The sequence below is a fragment of the Crocuta crocuta genome, unplaced genomic scaffold, assembly GCF_008692635.1.
Source record: "Crocuta crocuta isolate KB4526 unplaced genomic scaffold, BGI_CrCroc_1.0 scaffold253, whole genome shotgun sequence".
NCBI lineage: Eukaryota > Metazoa > Chordata > Mammalia > Carnivora > Hyaenidae > Crocuta > Crocuta crocuta.
Window position 1 is genome coordinate 3773428 of NW_027529451.1, and position 13360 is coordinate 3786787.

A 13360-nucleotide genomic window follows, 5' to 3' on the forward strand; every position below is an offset into this window, starting at 1 on the left:
TGGTTTTGCAGCGAGTTTACGGATGGGAAGAATTTTTCAATCCACTCTGGAGACCTATGGGCATTAGATCATGTAGAAAGGAGGCAATGTATTCATGAGAGTTGTTTCTTTCCCCAGTAAGTTGAGGGTTTGCTTAAAGAATTATTTTGTGAAATAGGTTTCAAAAGAGGAAAAACAGTGCCTAAACTGACCAAGATTTGGGACAGGTGGACAGCATGTCGTTTTGATATGTCGTTTTGAATGTAGTTCCTTAAACGACTCTTGCATGAAAAGGAGTTTCTCTTCTCATTGTTGACTTTCCCAAAGTCTGTAGAAAGTAGTCAACAGAGGACTAATTTGCCATTTGGAACTCGGTACTTGTATTTGCAGACTCTCCATATCAAAAGGTGACCAGTAGAAGAGATCTGTGAACCAATGAGTGTTGAGTGGAATCTAGTCTGTGTGACATCTAGGATCCAAGTTCTGTCCTTCTGCTGACCAGTAGGTGACTTTAAGCAGTCTCCATACAGTGAGTTCCTCTACTGTGCTAAAATAGGACCGATGATGAGTATCATGTTTACCTAAAAAGGCTGTTTAAAGATAATTAAATGAGAGCATATCCATGGACTTGCCCTGCAGGCATCTAATGTAATGTAGTTCCCAAACGTAAGGCAGATGTGTCATTTTAGAACTTTTGGTTTAGAAGTATAAGGGAGGAAATTATTTTCTCCACATCTCGAAGTTTGTTTGGCTGGTCTGTTAATTAAATTGACATAAGACAGGTTAATGGGAAAAAACCAAATTTAATTACACACAGGGAGCCCCACAAAGACAAAGGGAGTCTCCCTGACTGGCAGTTGAGGTGTGCATGCCATTCTGAGCTAAGGTGGAGGGGGTGGGAGTCTGAGGCTTCAAAGGAGGGAAGACAATTCAGAGAAAGATGGGGAGACCAAATGGTTAGTAAACAGTTGTCTGTGGTGCCACGCAGACACAGTGGGACATGGAAAGGAATCTGAACAAACAGGCCCTGCAGACCTCCAGCCATTCTCTAGCCCATCCTCTGTGTAGTTACCTCCGGTGGTAGCTCTCTTCCTGAACTGGGCCCTCTGTCTGAATTCCTAGAGGCAGTTAAGGGGGAGGTAGAAAGCTCTTCCTCAGTTTTTTGGGCTTGATTGTCTTCAGCTCAAAGTAATCACCATACCAGAGTGGTGCTCTCTGGATAGACATGGTCCAAACTTTTTCAGAAGCACATGTCAGCTTTTCTCCCTCCCTCTTCCTATCCTGCTAGTCTTCCTTTTCAGCACTGTGAAATCCATCATGGCTCTTGCTCCTCACCTTAGCAGAATCACTTGAGAAGGAGGAAAGTAATTACAGTAGCTCCTCTGTAAAGATGTATGTGCTGCCATGTGTCACTACACAAGCTCAGGAAGCCGAAGGACTTAAGTTCAATTTGTGCCTCTTTTACTCAGCATCTATACCAAGTGGACAAGTTTTGTCACCACTTTATGCCTCAATTTGCTCATCTGTGCAAGGGTCATAATTGCTACCTTTCAGGATTGTCCTGAGGATTTTGCAAGGTGACAGGTGTGTAACCAGAATAGAAGGCAACTTACTTTTTGTTTCCACCATCCCTTTCATCTCTATTCTGTGCAAGTGATCATCTTCCTCTAGTCCCTGGATGCAACACATCAGTCAGCCCCATGACTCTGTGCCAACCTCCGGTAGTAGATTGTCCTACCATTTCCTTAAGTCACAAACTCAATTAACTTAAGCCAAAGTAAAAATTGAACATAATTATGTAAGTGTTTAGTTCAAGAGATTACCAGTACTCTGAATTTCATCTAATATTCAACTGTTCTCCCCTCTTCTTTGTTTCAGACATAAAGGAAAGGGAAAGAAGGTGTGGTGGGTAGCTCGATTTCTCCTCTCTGCCCTTTCACCCCACCCCAGGCCATCAGCATAACTGGGTTTCAGCTGCCCTGCTCAGAGGTACATTGGAAGGTAGAATGAGATAGGCTTTGTGCTTCTTTCTGGGGTTCATTCATGCCCCCTACCCAAAAATATGGCTCCCCTAGCCCCTGTGGTGGATATATTCCAGATGGCTACTTTCCCGAAACCTAAGCATCTACCCTTCAGTTTCTTGTTGTTCAGGCCCCTCTGCCCTATCAAGGAATCCTATGGGACTGTGAGAAAGGACCCAAGATACTTCTCACTGAGGATTTCTTTCCCTCAGGCAGCCATATCTGCCCTATAGGAAGTAGTTTTCTATCCTTTGTCTGACAACTCTGGGAGTGCAGACTCACCCCACCATCAAAACATTACCCAAAGCTACCACCAAACAATGGGTCAACCTTGTTCTAGGGCATTCTGCACCTCCACCCCAGCTCCAGGAATCCTATTAATAACTCTCTCCTCTCTTTGGGGAAGTGACAAGATAGATGCCTCTTGACACTTTTTCCCTCAAAATGGGCAAGGAGATTCACAGAACATGCCACTCAACCTTCACATGGCACCTTGACCTCTCGCTTTGGAATTCTATATCCGTTTGACCAGGGACCTAGTGAGAACTTCAATTTCACCAACCGTTACTCATGTTAGAGGAGTTCATCACTTAATAAATACCTGGCATGTAATAAATGCCAAGTGAACAGTAGCTGTTTTATGATGAAATGAGGATGGATCCTAATTCATTTCAATAAATATTTATTAAATTCTTACTATGGGCGATGCAAGAATGTAAAAATGAGTAAGATATTGGCCCCTACCCTCTGAAAGCTCATGGTCTGGTAGCAAAAATAAACTGATATCCTCAATTGCAGAAGCCAGAGTTTTGAGATTTCAAGAGCTCCCTGAGTTAAACAATTATGGGTCTGCAAGCAAATTAAACTCCTTCTAAATATAAGGATCCTCAATTCCTCCTGTATCTGTTGACCTTATCAGTTCATATCCTCAACTAAATAATGATAGTGGCTTGTTATAAAAAGCCACCTAAATGACTCCTGGACCAGATCTTTATCATCGGATTTGAAACCAGGAAAGCGATTCCAAGCTGTGGAGGTCTTTGGTTGGGATAACTTCTGATAAATCTCATTCTTGTGGAAGGAAGTGCTGTTCATCATCAGCTTTCTAACTGTGGAGCTCTGTTTACTGAGCTCAGGTTTCTGTGTCTGTGTGAGTAAGTATGGTGGTACCTAGGATTGGAAAAGGAGGATTGTTATAAACAACAGGGGGTCATTAAAGCTTTTTTTAACTTTTTTTTTTTATTTATTTTTGAAACAGAGGAGACAGAGCATGAGTGGGGGAGGGGCAGAGAGAGAGAGAGACACAGAATCTGAAACAGGCTCCAGGCTCTGAGCTGTCAGCACGGAGCCCCATGTGGTGCTCGAACCCACGAACTGTGAGATCATGATCTGAGCCAAAGTCGGATGCTTAACCGACTGAGCCACCCAGGCGCCCCTAAAGCTTTTTGACCAGTAGAAATTCATGGCCAGAGTGTTACTTGAACCTGACATTAGAAGGAGAATGGAAGCTGCACACAGGCAGGCCAGGAAAGAGGCTTTGGCTTCCTTTCGGAGCAAGAGGTTAGAAGTTTGAACAGGAAAGAGGCAAGGGGGACACAAAGCACAAGAGAGAGGGCAGGGGGAATGAAAATGGAAACTGTTCCCAAGAAATCAGGAGGGAAGAATAGACGGTTTATGGTAGAAGGTAATTGGGTGGGGATAAAGGGTGAATATGAGTTTACTTTTAAGGATGCCCAGTTTGAAGCCCGGTGGAATCTTTTCGGTGATAGGTGGTTGTGAATGGAAATGCAGAACTAAAGTTCATGGCAGAGCTCAATGCTAAAGATGTGCATTAAGGTGTCCTATCTATGAACATGATCTCAAAATTATCTGTAGAGGTCATTCACCTGAATTATTCAGATCCCAACTGTCCCTAATTTTTTGGCCAGGAATTATACACATTGCTATTTTATGCAACTAATACTTAGCTAATGGAAAACCTGAGCATGTAAAGAAATCCCAATTTAATTTCTATAATAGGTTACAAAGCTAATTTTGGAAATATTACATTGAAAATGTCACATACTCAAACTGTAGTCTTTGTGGAAGTAAATGAAAACTACCCAAATGAGAACAAGTGGAGGCCATTTTTCCCAAGCGTTCTGTAGCAAGGGAGCCAGTCCCCATCCCTCGCATTTGGCAGGCACTCACAGGGAGGCAGGGGAGTGTAAAAGCTTTATAGTGGGAAAAATGAAAGGCTTCAGATGTGCCTTGATTGGTGGCTCTTGGCATGGGGTAGCTGGAAGCAAGCTAACTAGAACCAGAGCCTCTTATGTGGTTGCTTAGGGGAGCGGATTTGGCTCTCCCTGGTTAACCCTAGATTGGAAGTAGGAGGGAAGATTAGGGAAGCTGGCAGTCATTGATCTGGCTGAGTTGGGACCATTGTTATCGAGGCTGAGGTTTGGCTCCCGGGGATGAAGCAGGTTATAAGTTGAAGTTCTCACCATCGTCCCTTGGCGTTTTCAGTCTCGTTGTTGAAACACATTCAGCTTTTTAAATTTTATTGTCTCATCATTTACCCAACCCTCTTGGCCACCAGTGTCCAAGCGTTTCATCGCGCTCAAAAGTTGTCTTCTGAGACATTATGTTCAGCTTGGTTTTTCAGTTAATCCCTGGTCCTTTTGCATTAGATTGTTTTAAGTGTTATATGAATAAAAACAAACGAAAACATCCTTATACCATAAAAAGTTAAATCCATCAGAAGGGTATGAAATAAAAAGACAGCCCTTTTCCTCTCCCGCGTCAGCCCCTGAGTTCCGCTCCTCAGTTAACCGTTATCAATAGTTTCTTATACATTTCCTTTCATACAGATCCTTTCAGAAGTGAACTATGCATATGTAAACATATAAGTTATGTACCTATAGCTGCATATTCAGGTTCCCCTTTTAAAACTTTACACAAACAGGAGGATACTGTAAGAACCTCTTTGTCCTAGCTGCCTTTTGAGGTCATCTTTGGAGATCTTTCCATCGGTACAAGTCTGTCTAATTTGTTCTCATGTTTTAAAATCTGAATAGATATTCCTAAGTTGTTTGTACAAAAAGAGTGCCCCTCATCAAGTGTTTGAGAATGCTTTGTTCTTTACACTTTCACTGACACTGGATATTTCTTCTAATTTTAACCAAGATGTTAGGTACTTTCACTTGAATTTATTTTGGTCTCAGTGAAATCAAGGATCTTTTCGTATGATCTTTTTGGTCATTTGTATATACTGTTTTCTTGTCCTATTTTTCTCTTGGATCAGCTTCTTATCCCTTGGTCAGAATGTCTTGCATATTTAAAAAATCAACCCTTTATTTTAGCGTCTGTCCTTTCATTTTGTGTATGGTCTTACGTTTTGCCCTTGTGTATGGTCTTACTTTTTGCCCTACAGAAGTTTTAATTTTAGCTACTTAAACTTATGAAGTTTTAAAAATTTTTTCATTAATATGAATTTTATCTCCCAAATCAAAGGGCCTTCCTGTGTTGCTGTATTGTGCTTTTTAATCAAATCCTTGTTGGTAGCAGAGTTACATCGAATGTAACCGGAGAAATCGGTGTGTCTGGTATTTCTTCTCGAATTGGTGTGCTCATTTATCTCAGAAGGGTTAAGGAAAGCTTTGGGTTAGAAGCCCTGAGTGTCCCTGAGTATCTGTCCCCTAATGATGAAAAGAAAGGAACCGGAAGCAAGATAGAGTTGTTAATCAACCACAGAAAGATCTCTCTTCTCAGGCAGTCTACTAAATGCACTTTTTTTCCATCTGGAGACAACATTTGATAGTTGCCACCCAATCCAGCCATTAACTGTTGTACCTCGGAAACCTGGGTGACAGGGAACTGTGAGCAAGGCATGGATCTAGAGATAAAATGGCCCCCTTTGGGAGCACAGCTCATACCTAAATACCACATCCAAAACCACTGTAATTTCCTGACTGCCCCAGACGTATTTGAAGGGAATGAGGTTAGAGTAGTGTAATGAGTTGAGAAATGCAGAGGGGAGTCAAGAGGTAGAAAAGACCCTGTTTAATTTGCTTTGTCCCTTTATTGGATCTTGTTCCTTATCAGGAGCCAGGCAGTGATGCTGCTTCTATTCTTGCCATCACCAGTGTGACCCCAGCCCTTCTCTGTGTTCTACATACTCAGCCCAAAGTTAGAAAGGAGGCACTCTATTTTTTCTAGCAGGATATTGTGTTTGCTACTTCGCATATTTGGATAGACCTGCCTGGAAATAGAGCAGGAGGGAGTTTTAGGTTGTTGAGCAGCTCTTAAGCTTTGTACTATTCTGGGTGGTAGCTGATGTCAGAAAAATACTTAGTTTTTTATTGTGAGGTGCATCTTCCATGTCTTCCTTTTCCAAGAACCTCTCTTGACTTATCCAGCAATTTAAGACAGTGTCAAGCTGGATTTGGAAAATAGTAATTCAGCATAATAGCGTGGAGAGTTCATTCTTCCATCTTCCCTGCTGAAGATGACCTTGACTCAATAACTCTGGCCCCTGCTGTCTGCTTCCTAGACATCCAAGGGCTCAGTTCTCTACTTCTTGCATCTCTTCTCACTTTGTCTTGGCTGAGCGTGGAAGCTCTAGAGGCTGAGTCATAGCAGCCCAGTAATCTATCCAGTCGCAAAGCTTTTGTTTCCCTTTTCTCAAACATCATGGGGAGAAAATGAAATACTTAGTTTGAGCCCAGCCTCTCTGAATGCAAGAGATACTCTGTATTTGTATTCCTAACAGGCATTCTATTCAAGTATAGGTGGACCATTTCAAGGTGAAACCATCTAGATTCCATCTTAAGAGGTATTGCACTCTGCTGTTGAGAACTCAAGATGTGTCCTCATCATTTCTTGTCTGTTACCATGACCATTGGACTGATCATTGAAACCATTTTCTGTTACCATGACCATTGGACTCAATCTGAGAAACCAAGATTAAGTCTCAAGGAGCCTACTGAAAAAAGCTCCATTCTTCCTTTCATCAGCTAGGAGCCTGCACTCATGATTTTTCCAAAGACCACCATGTTGACATGTAAAACCAATAGACATTGGAAGAGCCAATGTTTATATTAAAAATAAAAATAATTGGGGTGCCTGGGTGGCTTAGTCGGTTAAGCGTCCGACTTTCGCTTAGGNATAATTACCATAGGGAAGAAAAAGCACAGCTTCAATATTTTATTGAATCATTCATACAATAGATGTATCTTTAGCCCTTACTATATGCCGAGCACTATGCTAGCATTTGAGAATGTATCTGGGATAATAACAGTAACTGTAGCCAACAAGTATTGAGCTCTTACTACTTACTAGATAGTGGGATAAATGCTGTATGTGGATTATATTGTATAATTCTCAAAGTTTGTTAATTGTGTTTTTTTATCATTTCTATTCAAAGATGGGAAAATAAGGCTTAGAGAGGTTAAATAACTTGCCCAGGAGCACATTGCTAATAAGGATTAAACACCGTGTACTTTTTAATTGTACTCTTGACCTTTTTACTGTTTGCTATTGTTTCTCCATGGGGCGGAAACAAGCTTCTGCCCTCATGGAACTAATGGTTTAACTTGGGGAACACTTCTCTTCAGGTAGACTCCTAATCAGTCTCTGGAGAGATGTGGAGGGTCGGCCAGGGGAGCCTTGCCACCTTTCAGCAGGATTTAGGCTGGTGGTACATTCTTAGTTGATGGGAGTTGGTTGATTTCATAGACTCTTTATGCTCTCTAATCACACCGTGTCCCCCATCTCCTGTATTCCTATGCTCTCCTCCTAACATCCTTTGCCTTATCCTTCTGCCACCCCCCTTTCTCTCTGAGTGCCCTCCCCTCCATGACTGCTTATTTTCTCTCCCATCTGGACAATCACTAGAGTCCCCAAATGTCATGCAATGCAGTTTTGAAGGAAAACATGGAAGGAAGGGAAACTCACTGCAAATGAAACGAGCTATTGACGGATGGCTCGGTAAGCCTAGAGGTCCTTCTTTAGCATTCGCTGGCATTTAAGGGACTCAGGATTCCAAAAACACATCCACTCCACTCTGCTAGTGCTAATCTCATTTTTTCCATGATTAACAACTCCGTTCATTATGTTTTCAGCTCACATTAATCTTCTCTTCTGTGAGTTTGGTAACATTTGGAGTCATTTCCCCCTGTATTTATCCATCTGGGATCTTTAGAAAAGATAAGTTTGCAGAGAGTCATTTGTTGCTCATGCAGAAAATCATTTATTACTCACTGTGGTAAGAGAAATGAATATTCTCCTTGTTTCTCCCATCCTGAGAGGACCCTCTGAAATCACACATGGAGCTCCATCAAACTCCATGGGGTACTGAATTTGGGATTGAGCTTCAACGTAACAGCATCAGAAATCACAACAAGCAATGCTCCCTTGATCCCAACTGTTCTTAGAGGGCAGATAATGTTGGGAGAGAGTTGTAAGGGTAGTAGAGAGATTAATAAGTTAGGAGATTAATAAGTCAGAATAGAGCCGTTGGCATGAGTCCTGTCTCTACCACCTACAAGCTGTAATCTTGGGGAAATCACATAATCTCTCCAAAATCCACTCGCTGCCTCTGTGAATTGGTCCCAAAGATACCTGTCCTGTCTATATGAGAAAGTAGTTTTGAGGGTTCACTTATATTCTCATTTCTGTTTCTGAGTAAGCTTATATCCTTACTTATATTGCTTAACTTTTGCCATTTCAGAAGCCCCTTCCAACAGTATTTATATATATTTACATATATATATATTTACATATATATGTATATATGTATATATATACTGTAAAACCTTGGTTTTCAAGTATAATTCATTCCAGAAACATACATGTAATCCAAATCACTTGTATATCAAAGTCAATTTCAAGAGCTATTGGCTCAGTTGTGATCATGTGACATTTGGCATCATGTACCACCGGAATTGCAAGACATCACTCGTTTGTCAAGTTAAAATGTATTAGAAATGTTTTTCTTGCAGAACACTCAGAGAGCAAGTTACTCGCAATCCAAGGTTTTACTGTATATTTATTGTATATATATAATTTATTATGTATATGTATTTCAACAATAATATATACATATATATGACTGGGAAAAAAACAATAAGCTATTGGGGAAGTCTTAGAGGCCAATATTTTTTAATCCTTATCTTATATTTTAAAAAAATCTTGGAGGTCTGTGTCATATTTGAAGATGTATTGGGAATGGGATAGGTTGTTTAGAAAACAGAATCAGGGTGACAACAACCCTTTTGGGGATTCTGTTCTATCAGTCCCTAGCAACATTTTGTTGTAAAGGTTGGAGTGCATTTATTCATTTCTTAATTCAAGCAAGACGTTTCTTTGGAGAAAATATTCCAATTGGATATCCATTCAGGAGCCAAGACAGTTATTGCTATCTGTGGTCATTAACCATGAAATATCAGTATTATTTCTCACTGCTGCTCAAGAGCAGGTCTAAGCTGCATTAATGCATCTGCTCCTGTAGAAAGGGGGAAAGGCATAATTAAATTCTATTGCTATCTTATTTAGAAGGGGTTCGGGATGTTGAGAGGACTCATAGAGACGACAGGATTCTAGACTGTTGGCTGTAATTCTGCACAACTGAGAACAAGGCAACATAATTCGGAAATGTTGTCATTTATTGACCGTCCTTTCCCCGAGCACCTGGGATTTGAGCAGGAGACTCCCATTTGAAGACAACTCCCAGCAGTGCCGATGGAAATTACCTCTCCTGCCCACATAGAATGCCAGACACCTGGGAGCACTTTTAATTGCAACGTACCGCTCTCTGTTAAAAAAAAAAAAAAAAAAAAAGCTAATTTGCCTCTGCTTCCCTTTCCTTTAGGTGCCCAGGCAAGGACAGGAATAATGAAGAGACACATGTGTTAGCTGCAACCTTTTGAAGCAAGCAAGGAAAAGATCAGCAGTGTGGACAAGGCTGGACCCGTTGCCACGCTTGCTTGTTGGAGTGAATGAGGAATGGGTTTGTGATTATGCTGACATTCCAGCATGAATCTGGTAGACCTGTGGTTAACCCGTTCCCTCTCCATGTGTCTCCTCCTACAAAGTTTTGTTCTTATGATACTGTGCTTTCATTCTGCCAGTATGTGTCCCAAGGGCTGTCTCTGTTCTTCCTCCGGGGGTTTAAATGTCACCTGTAGCAATGCGAATCTCAAGGAAATACCTAGGGATCTGCCTCCTGAAACAGTCTTACTGTATCTGGACTCCAATCAGATCACATCTATCCCCAATGAGATTTTTAAGGACCTCCATCAACTAAGAGTTCTCAACCTGTCCAAAAACGGCATTGAGTTTATCGACGAGCACGCCTTCAAAGGAGTGGCTGAAACTTTGCAGACTCTGGACTTGTCTGACAACCGGATTCAAAGCGTGCACAAAAATGCCTTCAATAACCTGAAGGCCAGGGCCAGAATCGCCAACAACCCCTGGCACTGCGACTGTACTCTCCAGCAAGTTCTGAGGAGCATGGCATCCAACCACGAGACAGCCCACAATGTGATCTGTAAGACTTCTGTGTTGGATGAGCACGCCGGGAGGCCGTTCCTCAATGCTGCCAACGATGCCGACCTTTGTAATCTCCCCAAAAAGACTACCGATTACGCCATGCTGGTCACCATGTTTGGCTGGTTCACCATGGTGATCTCATATGTGGTGTATTACGTGAGGCAGAATCAGGAGGATGCCCGGAGACACCTTGAATACTTGAAATCCCTGCCCAGCAGGCAGAAGAAAGCTGACGAGCCCGATGACATTAGCACTGTGGTATAGCGTCCGAACAGACTGGCACTGAGAAAGAAATTCGTTTGCAGTTGCAATAGAATAAGTGGTTTACTTCTCCCATCCATTGTAAACATCTAAAACTTTGTATCTCCCTTTCTTTGGAATTATGCCACTGTTGAACTTTTAACAAACGTGACAACATAAAAAAGAATTTTAGTTTAGGTGTCCCGCCCCTTAATTGTACCCCCAGTGGTATACTCCTGAGTAAGCTACTATCTGAACATAAGTTAGATCCATCTCACTATTTAATAATGAAATTTATTTTTTTAATTTAAAACCAAATAAAAGCTTAACTTTGAACCATGGAAAACAGAGTGACTTATTGGTCCAGAAAACAGTACAGCCATTCCCTTTCGTTCAAGAGAAATCGACAAGCCTTATTAACCTAAAGAACTACCATAATGAAAGATGTGATATTAAGCCCTGCTGTACACAGGGGAGCCATAGTGGAATGATCGACCAAGGAGAGTATCTGTCAGACTTTAAAATACTGAGCTTTAGCAAATCCGAGGGGTAATGCACAGTGTGGCATCCTGCAGAGGCTCCAGCTGGGTGCCGCTAGGTGTTTGCTATCAAAATGTTGGTGTGTTAAGATGTTATATTAACTATATTATATTATATTATATATAGCTAAACACTCTACATTTACTCTATGCTAGATACATGGAGACAAAATGGACAGCACATATTCTGTGCTTAAGATCACTTTGGTGGGCAGGTGTATGTGACAAACACAGAAATAGGAAAGGATACTGTAGGATACTGTACTGTAGCATCAACTGTGTACGAGGCATTTATATACTGTTATTAGGCCTCTAACCCTTCAATGTAAAAGAAGAACGTGACAGCTGCCCCGTTTACATAAGAGGAAAGTACAGGTGAATGGAGTCCAATGAAGTAGAATCAGGTAGAAAGTATTAGAACTTGAACTTGAACCAAGTGTTCCTCTCTCTAAAGGCAGAGACGTTCTTGTTCTGTTCCTACTGGGATGGTTTGGAGACATACAAATTACATGCTAAAAAATTGGCCATGTTAAGTGTACAAGTTCCATATGTTTTGACAGATGTGTGTCCCTGTATGTCAAGATATTGTGTCCCTGAAACCATTCTGAGATAGGAGAAATCTCATTCAGTTCTTGGAGTAGAGAATTGTGGGTTTAGGTTGGGTTTGGGTTTGGGTTTTAAGGCACCGTTACAGATAACTCTTGGAACTTGGGTGGGATCTCATCAGATGGCGATACCTATATTGGAAGGTAGATGAAGCAGGGGACCAAAGAGGCAAAAATGTCGGGTGGTATTTGGGATGAAGGAATCTATGTAAGGGAGAAGTGAGAGACAAAGCTGATCCTCCCCTATCATGAGGATCTCAATTCCGGGCTCGGGATAAGAATGACTAATAGAATTTATGGAACGCTCACAACAACGCAACAAGTACTTTCATTGGGTTGTATTGATTAATCTTCCCAATTATCCTATGAGATAGTCTTTTCTGCATGAGATATCAGAGATACAAGAGTGTAAGTAATTAGTTCAGAATCCTAGGACTTATAAGAAGTACAGCGGATACTGAAATCCAGTCAGTCAATTTTAGAACTGATGAACCTCTTACACACTAGACTGCATTGCTTTGCAGTCATTCATTTTACTGCTGAAGTTGCTGCTGCCCCAGACCAAGAGGCTTGCAGATTCCTAAGTGATGGTCTCATTAACAAAGTAATGAGCAACAGTAACTTTTTGTGGGGCTTAAGCAGGAAGGTTGAATACTTTGCAATTTTGACCCACGGAGCCTTCTCCAACCCACATTAGGTTAACTTTGGGCCTCCAGGAATCTCATTTCTGCCCTTGGAAAGCAGAACAGTTCCTATCCATATCAGTAGTCTCTTAAGAAGTTCCTGATGGCTCATGAGGGTCAGCCACTCCGATACCTATAGTAGAGCATTCAGAGCCATGTGGCAAGGCTACACTGGTACACCAGGGCAATGGGATTGTAACACCCATCCTAGCCTTACAAGAAAAAAAATGCAAGACCTAGTCCACAAGTCTGAGATGTGAAATTCAGAATATGGGCCCTAGTACTTCTGCATCCCAGTGAGAACAAAGCCAAACTGTCTGCTTTTGCTAACTGGGTTTGAAAGCCTTCCAGAGAAATTGGAGCTTTGCTGAAGATTTAACGCCCCCTGGAGGACAACATTATAATATACCTCTGTAAGTACTACCATAGAGAGATGCCCAACTGAATGCACCTTTCCCCCACTAAAGAATAGGAAAGTCCAGCCCTTGCAAAAGATAACCCTTAAAAAATTGTGTTTATTTGAGTGGGTAAGTCACATTCATTTTAGAAAAGCTTCCACAAATCATGTAATCCATTTCAGGTTGCTTCTTCCGAAACAACATTTATATTTCTTACTAATAAGAGTTTATTTTCCTAATGGCCAATTGCATTAGTAAAGTGAAAGTACATGTAAAAAAAATCTCGGAAGAGTATTACAGTATAGTGACTGCTGGCTCAGATGTAGAAACATTAAATTCCCACAATTTGGGTTGTATTTCTCTGCG

The 13360-nt window shown here is 41.4% G+C and overlaps 1 protein-coding gene across 6 annotated transcripts in view; it reads left to right on the forward strand.

The window, feature by feature from the left end:
- LRRC3B (leucine rich repeat containing 3B) overlaps positions 1-11105 on the forward strand; it is a 294459-nt gene extending 283354 nt beyond the window's left edge. For all 6 annotated transcript variants that reach the window (XM_077760699.1, XM_077760697.1, XM_077760695.1 and 3 more), the window contains one exon: positions 9850-11105. In XM_077760699.1, coding sequence (XP_077616825.1) covers positions 10014-10793 — 780 coding nt within the window. In that variant the 5' untranslated portion in view covers positions 9850-10013 and the 3' untranslated portion in view covers positions 10794-11105. The remainder of the gene's footprint in view (positions 1-9849) is intronic.
- The last annotated feature ends 2255 nt before the right edge of the window (positions 11106-13360 follow it).